General features: G+C 36.3%; 1 protein-coding gene across 6 annotated transcripts in view; it reads left to right on the forward strand.

Moving 5' to 3' along the window:
* Positions 1 to 17,195, forward strand: part of SLIT2 (slit guidance ligand 2) — a 268,878-nt gene that overhangs the window by 245,996 nt on the left and 5,687 nt on the right. For 5 of the 6 annotated variants that reach the window (XM_051771501.1, XM_051771500.1, XM_051771504.1 and 2 more), the window contains 5 exons: positions 1,064 to 1,201; positions 1,300 to 1,540; positions 1,880 to 2,010; positions 8,885 to 9,039; positions 15,209 to 15,497. In XM_051771501.1, the coding sequence (XP_051627461.1) occupies positions 1,064 to 1,201; positions 1,300 to 1,540; positions 1,880 to 2,010; positions 8,885 to 9,039; positions 15,209 to 15,497 (954 nt within the window). Of the gene's footprint in view, positions 1 to 1,063; positions 1,202 to 1,299; positions 1,541 to 1,879; positions 2,011 to 8,884; positions 9,040 to 15,208; positions 15,498 to 17,195 lie in introns of those variants that run through there. The other variant, XM_051771505.1, reaches the window with a different exon arrangement.

The following is a 17,195-nucleotide window of genomic DNA, read 5'->3' on the forward strand; positions in this document are numbered from 1 at the left end:
AGCATCTAATACTTTACTTCTAGTTCATTAATCTTTCCTTTTCCTGTCTGAGATTTTACATCAGAAAATAGTACATGCAGTAAACTTCAAGAATGTATCTCAGTCAGCTTTTTAATCACATGCTTTATGTTCTTTTTTCACTTTTCTTATTCATTTATGTTGTTTAATAAAAATGAGACATTTTTTTTAAGTACTAAATTTAAAGTTACACAAATGTTTAAAATTACTCTTGCAAGTTTTAGATACTCACAGAAATAACACCAAGGAGGGAATCACAAGATCTAATGAAATTAATTAAAAACATCTTAATTAAAAAAAAAAGGATTGTGTATGCATAGATTTGTAATATTTTCCATTACTTTTTCACAGAGTTGTGGGCATTCACTGTCTACTATATGCGAATTCCCTGAAGAAATGCCACTAGCATTAGCAATGACAGTTGCACTTTGGAAAAAAAAAACCAAACCAACAAACAAAAAACATTACATATGGTCTTGAGGATATGCTGTTTCTAGTTCAGTGGGGGTTCAGGAAGGGAAGATGATGCGTTTTTAGACTTCTGTTAGTTCACTAACCAGGAAGCTATTTGTAGTATGGAACTTCAAGGGAAAGAAAATTATGCATAACCTCCAAACAGTATAAATGGACCATTGGTCCATTTAGAGTTGTTCAATTGACAAAGAAAATAACCGTCAGTACAATGCAAGCCCTGGATGATTTGTCTCTGTTTCACCGACTGAACGTATTTATTATGTTTAATGTTTTCTGCATTGTTCGTAAATACTGTCAAAATTATTCATGAGGGCTCTCTGGATTTAAACCACAATTCTTCAGTATAGTGGTAGGTCTGTAAATATGTTTAACCAGCAAACCTCTATTCATTACACATGTAGATTTCCTGTATACTAATGGGATTAAGCTACATAGTCTTTACACACAAAGTCACAGTAATGCCTTTTTTTTTCTTGAGCTTTAAAAAATTCAGTAGTTCCTTATCTTTGTCATAAGCATAGTGTATCATTAAAATGCACTGTGCTATCCAATTTGATTTCCTGTTTTACAGATGTGATTGCACACCAGGATATGTAGGTGAGCATTGTGATATTGACTTTGATGACTGCCAGGACAACAAATGTAAAAATGGAGCTCAGTGTACTGATGCAGTTAATGGATATACATGCATTTGTCCAGAAGGATACAGGTGAGAAGGATCTGAAGACAGTAGAAACATGTATGTCTTCTGTCAAATTTGGGTTTTTTTCTTGGAAATACTGATATTTTTTTTCTGTTTTCATTTAGTGGCTTGTTTTGTGAGTTTTCACCACCAATGGTTCTACCTCGCACCAGCCCTTGTGATAATTATGAGTGTCAAAATGGAGCCCAGTGTATCATAAAAGAAAGTGAACCAATCTGTCAGTGTTTATCAGGCTACCAGGGTGAGAAATGTGAAAAATTGATTAGTATAAACTTCATCAACAAAGAATCCTATCTGCAAATCCCTTCAGCTAAGATACGCCCCCAAACCAATATTACGCTACAGGTAAGTTTGCTTGTGTTGTAGATTCTCTTTTCTGGAAAAGAGAGTAAATGACTCTTCATAAAGTGGAAGACTACCCAAAGTTGTCAATGGCTCGCTTACAGAGCTTTTCACAGTTTGAGCTAAAAATTTACAAAAGTCAGTGCAATAACTTTATATTCCAAGTGAAGTAGATGGGCTTTTGGATAGGAAGAGAAAGAATTTTGTCAGATTGTCCTTCAAGAGAGAATTTTTTAATGAAGTAATAGACTATGGCAGTAAATTCAGAGATTCTCTTAATACTGCATTTCGATTTAATATTTATTTTTTAGTTCTTTCTAAGAGTTTCTTTCTTTTAACTAGATTGCCACGGATGAAGACAGTGGGATCCTGCTCTACAAAGGCGATAAAGATCATATAGCAGTAGAGCTGTACCGGGGTAGAGTGAGGGTCAGTTATGACACAGGATCATATCCAGCCTCTGCTATTTACAGGTGAACCTGGATGAAAGAAATTTCTAACTGAAACAAAAGCTGTATTAATTCCTTATGTCAAAGTCACATTTTTTAATAGATGTTTAAAAGAAACGTATGCAAATGAATGTATTGTTAGACGCTCAAAACCTTTTGCCAAAAGAGGTGAATTGGCTTGGCAAAATAACTCTAGTGCAGATACATCAGGAAGATAATATATTAGTTGATGCATTAAAACTGAGTTAGCTTCCAGCAGAATATTTATACATTTGTGTCAAGCTCACATGTAGAAGTGGAATTTTTTCCATGTGTAACTGACAAATGATTTCCTAGTGTACCAGGTAAAATGAAGAACTCTACTGCATAAGCAGAAATTAAATGGAGGCTTCTCTTCTGTGTAAGGCAGTCCTATAATGTAGGACTTTTCCCCAGGAAGTGAAAACTGAAAATTTGATTATGAAAAAAGGCAGTACCCTTGAAAAAGAAATGGGTTTTGTTTCCAACGTCATTAAGAAACAGAATCCACAGCTGCTTCTGGAGCATGATATTTCAGGGGCAATTTTTAAGTCAATTTCTCTGGCTCTCTGAAAAATTACCACCTGAATTTATGGGGTGGTATTATATAACTTCACAAGAATTTGCAGACAGACATTGCAAGAGAGAGCAAAGAGACAACAGCCATCACTTCTTGGCATTGACTGCCCTCTTGTTGCTAAAAATATCTTCAGAAGTAAAAGGGAAATGTTAAATCAGTTTTCCATAGATCTTATTTTTGCTGCATTTACACCTTTAGGGTTATAAAATCATATCTAGTGTATAATTACTTTCTAGTGTTTGTAACAGCTGACACTGTTCTGCATTCTATTACAGATATTTCACTGAAAATAAATGATTTTTAGAAATGATTGCACTCATATGGCAATATAAAATCAAAAACTCAAGTTTATATAGTAGGGAAACAATGCTAAACTTTGTTAGGTAATAACACTAAGGGAACTGTGTTTTTAGTAGATTACTAAAAGCATTCCTCACCAAAAAAATCATGCCCATAAAATACAACATAAAGTTGTTTAGAAAAAACATAGCCTTCTCCAATAAGCATCTTAAGGTTGCTTTTATTTTTGATGTGGTATTTATTTCATACGGTCTCCGTACAATTCCATGAAATGGTTTAACATGTGGAAGTGGTATATGTATATTAATTGTATAAATTTTCATATATTAAAATTGGATTTGACTTTACAAGAGATTGAAGTACCAAAAACAAATTTAAAATTGCATCAAACATTCACTTTTTCAAATGATTACAATTCAAAATAATATTATTTTTCTTTTCTGTCTGGGATAGGGCTAAAGAAGAAATTTTGATTGTTTTTTTCAGGGTTTTAATTATATTTGTTGATTTTATTTTTGATAGGTACATCTGTCTGAGAATAAGAAGCACTAGGAATCAGGGTCATATGTAGTTTCAAGTTATTTTGGCTCTCATTTGTTTAATCTATTGAGAATACTTCTTCCCATTCAGAACATATACTACCTTCTCATAAATTTAATGCTTTCTCTGGCATTTCTGGAATATAATAAATACTTTTAATTCACACTTGTCCATTTTAGTTTTCTAGAGAAAGATTGGGAAACATTACTCACACAGGTAAATTAAACACCAAAAACATGGGGATTGATAACAAGTAACCAATTAACAAACAGTCTCAATTAGGTTATTGTTACAAAACAATTAGAAGCATCTCCCCTACACAGTGAGGTGTTACAGTGTGACACAGTTGTTTAGTGAAGCAGATACACACTGGAAGTATTATTGTTATTATTATTATTATTAATCTCCATTTTGTTTTGAATAAGTGTGATGGTGAGCTTCTGAGATATTTGAAAACTTTCATGTAATGGTCCAACTGTAATGAAGCCTTGTGCCCTTAAGGGAAGTCTGAGGGGATACCTTATCTCTCTTTACAACTATCTGAAAGGAGGTTGTAGCCAGGTGTGGGTCAGTCTCTTCTCCCAAGTAACAAGCAATAGGACAAGAGGGAACAGCCTCACATTGCACCAGGAGAGCTTTAGATGGGATATTGGGAAAAACTTCTTCACAGAAAGGGTTGTCAAGTGTTAGAACAGGCTGCCCAGAGAAGGGGTGGAATCACCATTCCTGGAGGTATTTAAAGTGTAGATGTGGTGTTTAGTGACATGGTTTGGTGGTGGACTTGGCAGTGCTGGCTTAATGGTTGAACTTCATGGTTTTAGAGGTCTTTTCCAACCTAAACAATTCTATATTTACATGACTCTATGTTGGAAGCCATATATACCTTTCCACATTTGTATATATGTTTTTGCATCTAGTGATCCTTGTGCAAATCACCTATTATTTCATTTCTATTTCAGGTTCTAGAAAGGTGTATATGGTAGCATAGGGTCTTTTACACATTGTACTCTAATCCCTTTATCATTTCCAGTTCTTACCGTTCTACCTTCCTAGAATCTTTATGATATTTCCTGCCCTTTTTAAGGTCTTTACCTTCTTTTCATCCATTCATTGCATATTGTCTTTCTGTACCTTTGTTACCTGTTAAAGCTGTCTCCTGGCATGTTTCCAGTCTTTCCTTCAGTCCCTCCTTTTGGTTTCTTTCCTCTCTTCCCTCCCTTTATTTTTATTAAGTCAACTAGATCTGCTCACAGACATAATCTACATTAACCTATTCATTTGCTTTCCGTCTTCTCTATTTTGTCTTTCTCAGCCTTCTCCTTGACTCAGTTTCCAGTACTGTTTTCCTCACAATCCACTGCTATCCATTACTGATGCTTGCATATTCAAATTATTTCTTGTGCAGTCCTACCTCTTTCTCTTCCTTCTCTGTTGGCCTAGTTATTGCTGCTTCTGAATGAAAACCACACAGTTTCTTTCTCTGTCAGTATAACCTTGAAGCAGCTAAGGCAATTCCTGCCCTGTGAGCGGGTTGGCAGGCTCATATCCAGCAAGTACTACTGCAGTCCAGAAGTACTGCTGAAGAGAAGGTGCTAATCATCTGTGTGCTGAAATACAGCCAGCATGGACCAAAAATTTCGGGATCTAACCCAGTAGTTTGTGCAGAAGTACATTTTCAGGATCTTAACACCTTGCCTCAGCGCATTTTGAGAAAGATGACAAATGGATAGACGTGGCAGCCGACTGCCAAAAGTCATGACCTGCAAGGCAGGGGTAATAGAACTATAAGAGGTAGGAGTATGTTCCCTTTACTTTAGGAAACTATTGGGTATGTTTAGAGGACTAAAAATAAGTTTCCTGCACCATTCAGTATGGAAAATTTTAGAAGAAACAGTTGAAGTTTACCAAAATTATAAATAACTAAAATAATATTGTGAAGTAGTGTCATAGGTTAACCCTGGTAGGCAAGTAAGTGCCACACAGCCACTCACTCACCTCCCCTTCCACCACCCCCACTTGGACAGGAGAAGAGAAAAGAAAGAGTAAAAGTCAGAAAAATCATAGGTTTAGATAAAATAATTAGTATTATGAAGAATATTAACTTCCCAGGCAGATCCAGTACAAATGGATGATGAATTATAAAAGCAAGTAAGTTAATATATTATGTTTTATCAGTGAGATATGAGGATGACAAAAGAATATTTTAACTAATAATGTTTAGGAACAATGATGGTTAAGAACAGTTTGGTAACAGGATAGGTAATTTGCAAAGATGGAAAGTTGGTTACACTGAGAAGGACTGAAAGGAAATTAAAAAAATGAGATTTTTATCAAGAAATTTAGCTATTTCATTAAGAAAGTGAAGATTCATGTATAGTACAGGGAAAAGAATAAGGCAGGTTGTACTCCACTGAACAATGATGACGTGCCTGAAACAGAGGCAGAACCCCCCCCCCCCCAAAACAAACAAACAAACAAAAAATAAAAAACCCCAAAAAACAAAACCAGAAAAAGCCCAGCCAACAGAGAGATTCAAATAGAAGTTTTATAATATAAATGGCAGACAAGAAATGGTGTGTTTAAAAGGAGTTAAATGAGAGCTGTAAAGCCTACAGAGGTGCTTCCAGTAACAACAAAGCAAAGTTACGAAGAGATTATTTAATCACGATAAATATGAAGAATTAACAATAACATCAGTCTAGCTGTGTAAAGTGAATGAGAACTGCTTTACCAGTGGGACCTGACCGCAGAAAGAGCCATCATCCCTAAAGCAGTCATAGTCAATCTGAGAAACAAAATGAGATGATGGCACTGCCAAGACCAATAAAGAATATTAGTTCATTGGAGATGATTATTTTTAAAATGTTGATCCACTTCTGTTTTGTTCTGTCTGGACATCATTTTTAAATGTTAAATGTTTTTTACACAAAAGAAAAAGAAAACCCTTTTCATTCTGTAAACTAGTTTTCATCAAGTGTTTATTGGAAATATGGAAATATTTCTTCCCAAATCATTATTCTTCTACAGAGTACCAGAAGCCTTAAATCAGTTTTTCTTACAGCTTTTCATTAGGATCTATGCATTCAGCTCTCATTTCTCCAATGGAAAATGGGCTAGAAGTAATGTAAGTGCATTGGCAGGAAATATTGCACAGATATGCCTTGTGTTTATTTCCCCTTTAATTTAAACCACCCTTCCCTAGAAGGGCTCCACTCTCTGCAGTAAATTTTTACCAGTAAAACAGTTTAAACCAGAAGCTTTTAATAATTGCTCTTATCAGAGACACATTCCCTTTACACATTATGTTTTATACATCCCTGGAATGACCTCTTGCTATAAAAATGCATTTTCTGTGTTGCTCTCATTCTTTAAAATACTATTGTGTGAAAGGTTGATAAGATGTAGAATAACAAGTTTCCTTGAAACAAGAACATTATATTAGGGTTTCTTGCTTCCTGAAATCAAAAAGTCGTATGCACTTTGATTTCTTAGCATATTTTTTCCTGGGTCCATGGAAATGTGTTAAATAATTTAATCATGGCATCTTTATTATTGCTTTAGCACAGCAAACAAACCTCTTAATACCTTGAGCAAACCTGGGTCTTTAGGAATGATGAACCCTGACCTTTTCCTTTCCCCCCACAGAAACTGGCAGTCCCCCTCCTGCCAACTCCCATAAAGTGTTTATTGTGCCAGTGTCTGCTCTGTCGTATGTTTGCACTTTCACACAGAGCTGAGTTTATGTAAAGCATGCATGCCACCATGCAGACCTTTCATCCATATTGAGCAGAGGCTGTTCACATAGGGTAGGTAATAAATGACTAAGAAGCTATTTAATGTGTCACAGCTGTAAGCAACCACGTGTGCTTCTGATCTGTTCCAGGACAAAAGCAGTTAAGTTAATTAAAACATCACTAAGGACGTTTTAAGGTAATTTGCTTGATTTTTGCCTGGAGGTTTAGGAAGTTAATCCCTTTCAGCTATACTGCTTTCTCAATAAGAAGAGCGAACTGACTGTGTGAGTGTTCAGTCCATCTCAGGCTATCATACAATTGGTTCATTTGAATAACTTTTTTCAGAGGCTTAAGCTCACTCATTTGATGGTGACCTGAAACAAATAAAGTCTCTCATGGGAATGGTTGTAATGTCTGGTCTCTGGACTACAGCTCATTGTCATACCTTCCATGCAGCCATATATTCAGCTCTCATTTCTCCAGTGTAAAATGGGCATACAATTTATGCAAGTACAATGATATATTCAGTCCTAGAACTGAGTGATGATATTCTTCCTTCTCTGATGCACTTAAACCATGTTAAAGCACAGAGTAGTTACCCTGCACTTAAGCACTTCCTGTGTAGATATTGCAGCTGATAAGCATAGGTAGCCATTTCTTGCACCTAATAATATGAATAGGCTTGCTCTTATACAGCATAAGCACCATGCTTGAAACAAACATTCTCTGCTTGACACCCTTCAGGTATTCTCCTACTAGTGAGTTCATAGGTTGTTAGGAAGCAGAAGGAAATGGTATATGTAGACAAGAAAAAAAAATTAACAAAATATTTATATTCACTGTACTAGCCAGATGCTAAACACACAGAAATAACTGTGCCCAATAAAGATAAGAAATTAATTTACAGGTAGTGTCAGTGGAGCTGTCTGGACCAATGACATGATTTTGTTGGGCAGGATTAAGGTTAGATGCAGTTCCGTATTTCATGAAATAGTAGATTTATGTATCACCGGAGTCAACTCAGGCCTTCGTACTTACAAAATGTGTAACCCATACTCTGCAATGTTTAGGATACACAGAGGCACACATACAAATACGATCTTGGAGTAAAATTAGGATCATATGTCATCTACTTCTACCTTCTTTGCCGTGGACAGGGACAACTTCCACTAGACTAGGTTGCACAAAGCCCCATCCAACTTGATCTTGAACATTTCCAATAACAAGTCCACAAACTCTCTGGCAACCTGTCCCAGTGTTTCATATTAACCCACCCTCATATTATTTTTTTTTCTTTATGTCACTTCTTTTACTTTATAAATTCTATCTGATCTAAATCTACCCTCTCTCAGAGTTACCCCTGGTCCTGTTACTACAGGCCTTGGTAAAAGGTCTCTCTCCATCTTTACTATAAGCCCCCTTTGAGTATTGAAAAGCTGCTGTAAGGTTTACCCAGAGCCTTCTCATCTCCAGGTTGAATGACCCCAATTGTCTCAGCTAACTTCATAGAAAAGGTGTTGCAGCCCTGTGATCACTGTTGCAGAGAAAGGGGTGTTGTATTAGCTTTTAGGCATATGTGCATTTCTTTGCTTAAAACCTAGCTTTCAGGAGACTGCACTTCTGGAGAAGTTCTGTTCTGAAACTCTATTAACTCTTACAAGGAAAGAAGGTAAAAAACTGTTCTAACCAGACCATAAACTGTTTAATATTCATGTTTATTTTGCAGTGTGGAAACAATTAATGATGGCAATTTCCACATTGTGGAGCTGCTAGCTATGGATCAGATTCTATCTTTATCTATTGATGGAGGAAGCCCCAAGATAATTACCAATTTGTCCAAGCAATCCACTCTGAATTTTGATTCTCCGCTGTATGTAGGAGGTAAGAAGATCTTACTGCTTCTTACTAGAAGTATCATAGCTAATTTACTCTGGTAACATGCTTTAATAAACACATGGTAAGAGACTCATTTATTGGGATAACACCTTAAGATGAAACACAAGCAGTTAATCTCAATAGTTTCAATTTTAACAAATAGTATACCCTCAAACTGAACCTGTTGCTTTTTAATAATTATGTTTATTTTTTACCACTGCAAAATTCTGTAATTTTCTACTGTTACTTAGCATTTTATTATACTGAAGAAGAGTGCTTAGCATTGTTTAGCTACATGAAGATTTATTAATGCCTATTCAGAATGTATAGAATGGTAGCGTTCTGTTTTGCTCATGTTTTACATTGACATTTTACTATTTCACTGTACAGGTATCTGCAGGAAATGATAGCAATGAAAGCAATGAAATATAATTTATGTCTAGAGATCTTACTGCTTAGGGTTGATAGGAGTTAGGACACTAGGTAAGAAGGGAACCAACTGGACAGCTGCCTCACAGTATGTGGCAGGGCTTGTTTTTTATTTGTTTTGAGAAGAAAGAGTGGTTTATTTAAGTAAAACTGGTGGAGCTAAATTATTTGAAAATTTTTTGATCATTTGGTGGAATATACTCTGTAGAACTATGGATTCAAGCACACTGTTTTAACCAGCAGTTCCTGTTGGAATCCTGATGGGCCTCTGTAATCTAAGTAAAAGTCAGAAAATTCAGCCACCACTTTGTGCCTCCTTACTTACCTTGGTAGCAAGTCTAAGTTCTTAGTGATCAGAGATTCGGCATGGTTTTTAAATACTGCTTATCTTCTACCAATTTTCAGGTTCTGCTTTAACCTTATGGTCTTACAGGAGGCATGTAAGGAATCTCCTTCTGAACTGTTCTTTCTGTAAAAAGAACACCTACTTTTGTCTAATTCTTAAGAACTTTTTTTTTGTCTGAGAATAATATTTTAGACTTAAGCATCTTGCCTCCTTGCAAAAAATTATGCTACCAGTAATACATTTGTGAGATGACTACTTTCTCTAGAAAAGGTGCTAGTTATCCTCTTTCTAAATTCACAGAAAAGCTCAGGGTACTTACTCAGATTTCTCTCTAATGGAAAATAAAACCAACTGCTTTTGATCCTAATCAAGAATTGACTATTTCTCCTATAAAACTGGTATAACAAGTGCCTCAGTTACAAGTGATGAAAAGTAACATGACTTATCTGAAAATTCCCATTATTCCCTTGAAACACTTCAGGTTTTTGTCAGATCTTTTCGAATTTTGTCATTGCCTCCACCCATCTAAAATGGGAAGAATTATAAGATAGAATTCAATGTTAGCCATCACTCTACATACTAACAGCGAAAAGAATTAATGTTATCAAATGTATTAGCTGCCTTTAAAATTGCTTCACATCATGAATCTTCAAAGGAAGATTGCTCTGTGGAAGCACATTGCATTTTTTCATGTGTATCACCTCCATTGTTTACACAGTATCCTGTGCTGCTATTTTTTGGAAGAAGAGTTGGTCCTACATTCTAATAAGTCAGTGTGTGCTTGCTTACTTGTATTGTCAACATCACTTTGTTTAATGACTGCTGAGGCCATTTGCACTACTTGAAAGCTGAACGTAGTGCAAAACAATCCCCCTGTCTATTACAGGCACCTTTTGATGAAATGAGGCTACACTGCCAACTATAAACATTCATTCAGGGCACATTCTTGACACTGAGATGATGATTTGTGACATATGGTTCTCTTCCTTGCTTCTTCACCTTGAAGATCTGTGCCTCCATTAGCAGAATCTTACTCATCTGCCTCATCATTTAGAAGTATCAGAAGAATAATTTTTTTTAAGTTCCTGTTGGAATCCTGATGGGCCTCTGTAATCTAAGTAAAAGTCAGAAAATTGGTTTGATTCCTAAGAGCAGCAGTCTTTTTTGTCCTAGTGAATATTCTTTAGAGAGGTCCTGTGTTTCTTCTATTTCAATTCCTCATGTTTAAGATTCAAGCAGACAATTATTTCTACTTTCATAGAAAATGTTGGCCCAAAAAATTGAAAACCAATATTATAAGAACATTATAACAAAATGAAGGAAAAAAACTCAGTAGGTTGATGGTCAGCTCGTAAGATTTTCTGTTCTTTATCTATGTTTATCTAATTTATCTACTTAAAATTTTAAAATTCTTGAACCCGTTACTTACCAGTCTTGTATCTTTCTTTACCCATCTTTTTGAGAGTCATTAATTTTTTTCTTATCCAACTGTATCTAGATTTTTAGAGAATTTGATCACACATTTCTATCAGTTAAGAACTTAAATTCTCACTACGATTTTATGCAGTATTTTTATCTTTGCCAAAATTTTAGTTTGACACCTATATCATCACGTAGCTTACGCTTACTCTTGCCACTTTCCTGCTAAAATGGCATTTCTGATAAGCATCACCTCATCTGGCAGGATGAAATTGAGACTTGACAGCAAGCCCTTGTATGGTATGTGCTTTCATTCTCTTTCATCCCCTCTTATTCCCTCTCTCCCTGCCTCCCCTCAGCTTCTTTTTTGGTTTTTTTCAATGTTACTCTTGGGTCACAATATTTAAGTTGGTTTGGAAGGAGTAACTTAACATTATTTTTACCAAAAAACTGAGCTAATTGATTTAAACTTTTTTTTTTTTACCTTTTTCTGACTGTATGGCTCTTTTGTGTGGTCAGAATACACACGCTAGATATTTTTCAGTCTTTCTATAACAAATTTCAGTAAATCATATTGCAAACCCATGTCTTTTTGTAAGAAGTCTTAAGGGACAATCTGTTTCTTCTCAAAAATTCTTCAAAGGCGTCACAGACATCACTGATACTTCACATTCTTCTCTTAGAAATTAGAGCATATTTCACTAGTTGAGAGTGGCCTCTTGTTTCATGGATTTCCCTGTTTCTGAGACAGGTAGGGTATCAGCTGCTTCTCATTTGTACCTGCTCATTTCTAGCAGCTTCTAGAATGAGATACTAATTTTGACAGTTTTATTGTATGACTTATTTAATAGAGGTCTTACCATTTACCTCCTTGAGCAGTAATTGATTTGTAGTCAGGTTCAGTGACCAAAAGCTCAAAAGAGGATGAGAACTACTCTCTTACCTTACCAAAAATAGATCTGAAATATTTCTCTGCATTGTTTCTATGGCAGTTCTTTCCTAACTGGTAAAGAACCTTATATAAAAATTGTCTAAGAAAAATTGCTAAAACTTTTGCACACACTTTGGCCTTCTAACTTGCTGGAAGAAGCAAAAAGTGTATAGGCTAAAAGCTTATGTATATGCTTGCATTGTGTTTCCAAATGTCTTCCTCATTAGAGATTAAAGACAAAAAAATCTCTGAATCACGTGTGATATACCTCCTTTTACCTGGTATCATACATGCTTATATGGTTCCCAGAAATAACATCTAAATTTCATCACACAAGTATAACAGCTAGTTTAGCATTGCATTGGTGTGCTTAGCTTTATACACCTTTTATTTTTACAAAGGGTAATTTCAGTACATCTATTCTGCTATGAGATACTTCAAGTCATATGCCTAAACATTTGCTGAGTGCTGCTTTCAAGAGAGACAACAGTGTGAAGGGGCCTTGATGACTCTACCTTGTCCATGGTTTGCAAAAATGGCAAGTAGATGTGAGGAAATGGGAACTCATGATCATTTGCTGTCTCAGTCCTTTAATACTATAGTTCCATGCCAATTTTACTGTGGTAGTTTGACCTGGGCTGGATGCCAGGTGCCCACCAAAGCTGCTCTATCACTCTTCTCCTCATCTGGACAGGGGAGAAAAAATATAATAAAAGCTCATGAGTTAAGGTGAGGATGGGGAGAGGTCACTCACCAATTACTGTCACGGGCAAAGCAGACTAAACTTGAAGAAATTGATTGAATTTATTATCAATCAAAATCACAGTAGGATAATGAGAAGTAAAAAAATTCATGAAGACACCCTCCTCCCTCTCCTCTCTCCTTTCTGGGCTTAACTTTATTCCTGATTCTCTGCCTCCTTCCCTCAAGCAATGCATGTAGACAGGGAATGCGGGTTACAGTCAGATCATCACGTGTTGTTTCTGCCACTGCTTCCTCCTCAGGGAGAGGAGTCCTTCCCCTGCTCCAGCGTGGGGTCCCTCCAGTGGGACAGTTCTCCACAAACTTCTCCAGCGCGAGTCCTTCTCACGGGTTGTGGTTCTGCATGAACTGCTCCAGCATGGGTCCCTTTTTCCCCACAGGGTGCAATCTTTCAGGAACAGGCTGCTCCAGTGTGGGTCCCCCACAAGACCAACAGAAAACATGCTCCAGTGTGGGCTTCTCTTTCCACAGTTCCACAAGTCCTCCCGGGAGTCTGCTCCAACACAGGCTTCCCATGGGGTCACAGTCTCTTTTCAAGCATCTACCTGCTCTGGTGTGGGGCTCCTCCATGAGATGGATCTCTGCTCCCCCATGGACCTCCATGGGCTGCAGAGGGACAGCTGTGTCACCATGGGCTGCACCATGGGCAGGCTGCAGGGGAATCTCAGCTCTGGCACTCAGAGCACCTCCTGCTTCACTGACTTTGGTATCTGCAGAGTTGTCCCTCTTACTTATTCTCACTTCTCTCTGGCTGCAATTACTTCTGCACAATGACTTGTTTGGGTTTTTCTCTGTTTTAGATATGTTATCACAGATGTATTACCACTGTCACTGAGTGGCTCGACCTTGGCCAGCAGCAGGTCTGGCAGCTTCTCACAGAAGCCACCCCATAGCCTCCCTGCTATCAAAACCCTGCCACACAAACCCAGTGCATTTCCTTAACTGATAAGATCAAAGAAGGTTAGGCTCTTCAACAGTATGGATGCAATATTGTTCATTTCTATAATCACTGAAGCCTAGCACAAATGAAATTACAATAACCTCTAAATGAAAGGCAGGTCTACTTGATTAGGTTGCACAGCACTCTGCATTACTCCTAATTGTTCAGTGTAACTATAGAATGTCATTAGAAGTATCGGTTTACATGGTTAAGGAGCAACTATGCAGAACATTGCCACTTTCTGTCATTATCTAAGTACCAGAATGAAAATTGTTAATTTTGCCTAGAAACAATGCAGTTAATAAGAATGTTTATTTACAGGTAAAACCAGATCCTTTCCTAACGCTCAGTGCACTTTGATTTCCTCTATTTGTGAGTCTCAGGAGGTAGTTAGGCATTTGTGTATTCATGATTGGAAAGTAATATCTTAAGGACTACCTACTATAGGCCAATATGTTGGCAATAAGTTAAAAACAAAACAAAACAAAACAAAAAAACAAACAAAAAAGACCCCCAAAACCAAAAAGAAAAAGGGGTGTAGGAGTAGAAGAACCTTCATATTGACAAGAAAACAAGGTTTAAGAATAACGTTCCTTCTGAATTAATCTTAAATGATTAACCAATCACAACATGATAACTGCATCACATATACACCTGTAAAAGCTACAGACTTGAAAATTATCAACATTTGGAGGTGTTTGCCCTACCTAGAAATATATACACAAAAGTAGTTTAATGTTGAATTATTTTTATTATTGACTCTTTTAGACTGTAAGGGCAAACTGCGAGTGTCTTTTATTTTTATTTTATTAATCTGTTTTTGAGACATGCTAAACAAAAGTATTTTTGAAAGTAATGGAACCTCATCTGTTAAACTTTTCTTTCCAAGATATTTTCCATAGTAAAATTTCACATTTGAAATGTGTGTGGCAGCTCCAATTTGATGAACTGGTCTTACTGAATTCTTCTGGATTTGAGTATCTTATCTTACAAAAAATCATCAGCTGCTGTTTTTCTGAGATTCAGAAACTATGTGCTATCCTGGACTTAACTTCACTAACTCAAAACCAGGCATCTAGCTGACCTTCTCAGAGTTCTGAGGTTCTTGTATGATGAGGTCTGAAGTGTGACCTAAAGACTTGCAGGTTTGGAGCTGATTTACATGCATGCTTGACAACCAGGACGATTTCCAGTTGATTGTTCGTCACTAGTTTATGGTTGTAGTCTGAGTATCTAAGAATAATTAATTGAGAAGAAATCTTTCTTTAAAAATGTGTAAAAGATAGAGAAACTGGTGCAGAAAATTGTAACTGATTACACTGATTATTTGCTATTATTAATTTTCTAGGCATGCCTGTGAAAAATAACATAGCAGCTTTACGCCAGTCTCCAGGACAGAACGGCACTAGCTTTCATGGCTGCATCCGTAATCTGTATATCAACAGTGAACTTCAGGACTTCAGAAATGTGCCACTGCAAGTGGGAATTCTGCCAGGTTGTGAGCCTTGTCATAAAAAAGTCTGTGTGCATGGAACATGCCATACTACCAGCCAGTCAGGCTTTTCCTGTGAGTGCGAAGGAGGATGGACTGGACCCCTCTGTGATCAACAAACTAACGACCCGTGTCTTGGAAATAAGTATGTCTTCCCTCAAGACAGAACAGTAGTATATTATGCATATAAGTCTCCTGTTATGTGTATTTTTTTCATAAAAGTTCACACTTGCAAAAGCAAAATAGCCGGGCATGTAAAAATGAAAAGAGCATTCCAGTTATAGTTTATTCTTTCCATAAACCTAATGAGGAAAAGTTCCCAGTTTAGGGAATCAGTTTTGCCTAAAACCTGGGAGGTGCTCTTACATACTTCTGTATGGGCTGCTTCTGTAATGAGTTGCACTCATGACCCTTGGTATAAAAATCATTTAGAAGAAGTTGCAAATGGAAACAATTGTATTTGCTTACTTATCATTGTATAGAATGAGGAAATAATATTATTATTGTTATTATTAATATTAATATTCTCTACTCTGTTTAAAAAATTTGATATGACATATCTAATATTTTGTACTTTCATAGTGCCCCAGGTTTTAGCAGAAAAGTAGATTTTGATCTTTATGGTAAACTTTTGTTTAAGTCCTTGTGTGCTAATTCTGTTTGCTAGTTCTAGTTTGGACATTTTATATATGTCTATAGACAAGTTCATGTATATAAATTTGTAGAGAGAGAAAAAGATAGATGTATATGTGTATGACAGTATTGATATTTATGCATATACGTCTTTTAAATTTACTGTAGAGACAGATTCAGTTTTTTAGTTCATGGATACCCAGCACAAGAAGATCAGAAACTTCAGAAGTTCAGAGTTCTTCAGGATTTATTGACCTTGGGCAACAAGATATCATTCTGTTTGTCCTTACCACTGTCCCCACTACAGCTTGGCAAACAACTTTTTGACTTTTGGCTTTGGTTGGGTTTTTTTTAGAGTAAAGTAGGCCTGCTTGAATCTTTTGGCTGCTGGTTTTTTCAGTGCTCTGGCCTATGTAACTTTTTACAAACTAAGGACCAGTGGCTTGAGTTTGCTAAGAGATTCTAATAAGATGGTTTTCAAGTCCCATTTAAAATGATGTTTAAATGATCTTTTCACATCGTGTGTGGAGAATCTGATGCTTTAAAGCTTTATACAGCAGTTAGTGTGCTTTACAATGCTGTTAGCATTGTTTACATTGATTGTAGTCTTTCAGTATCATTAAGTTTTGAACTCTTCCCAGAGCTAGAACAGTGAATTTTTGAAGCATATCATTATAGAATTTCATTGTTTATAGATCTCTTTCTTACTCTGTCCTCTTTCACAGTAACTTCAATGAAAGGGAGTCACAGCAGGTTAAAAAATACAAATGCAACTTTTATCATATCCATTTTATACTTTAGGAGTGAAAAATAACCTCAAACTGTAACCACAAGTCCTATTATAAGAAAAGCCAGAGAATTTCTTTAAACTATCCATGAAATATTAGGTTCTTCAGAGGTTCTTATAACTGTGCACATCAGCACCCAAACTGACCGTTTTTTTGCAGCAAATTACAAAGATATCAGTATCAGATACAGGCAGTATCAAAGGCAGAATTAAGTGAGCATAGCATTAATATTTTGTTTGCTCTCGGAGGTATTGGGTTTGTTTAAGCTGTATACAGTGCTATGAGCTTTTAAGAGAGAAAGCCAAACCAAAACTGTGTATTTTGAGTGAAGGTGGGCTTTGTTGTTCTTTAGTTCCTGAGGATTTTGATACTGTATTTCTTGATTCATCTCTAAATTGTGTCTATTGAATAGATACCTTGTC

The sequence above is a fragment of the Manacus candei genome, unplaced genomic scaffold (assembly GCF_025592945.1).
Source record: "Manacus candei isolate 608988 ecotype Guabito, Panama unplaced genomic scaffold, ASM2559294v1 h1tg000135l, whole genome shotgun sequence".
Classification (NCBI taxonomy): Eukaryota; Metazoa; Chordata; class Aves; order Passeriformes; family Pipridae; genus Manacus; species Manacus candei.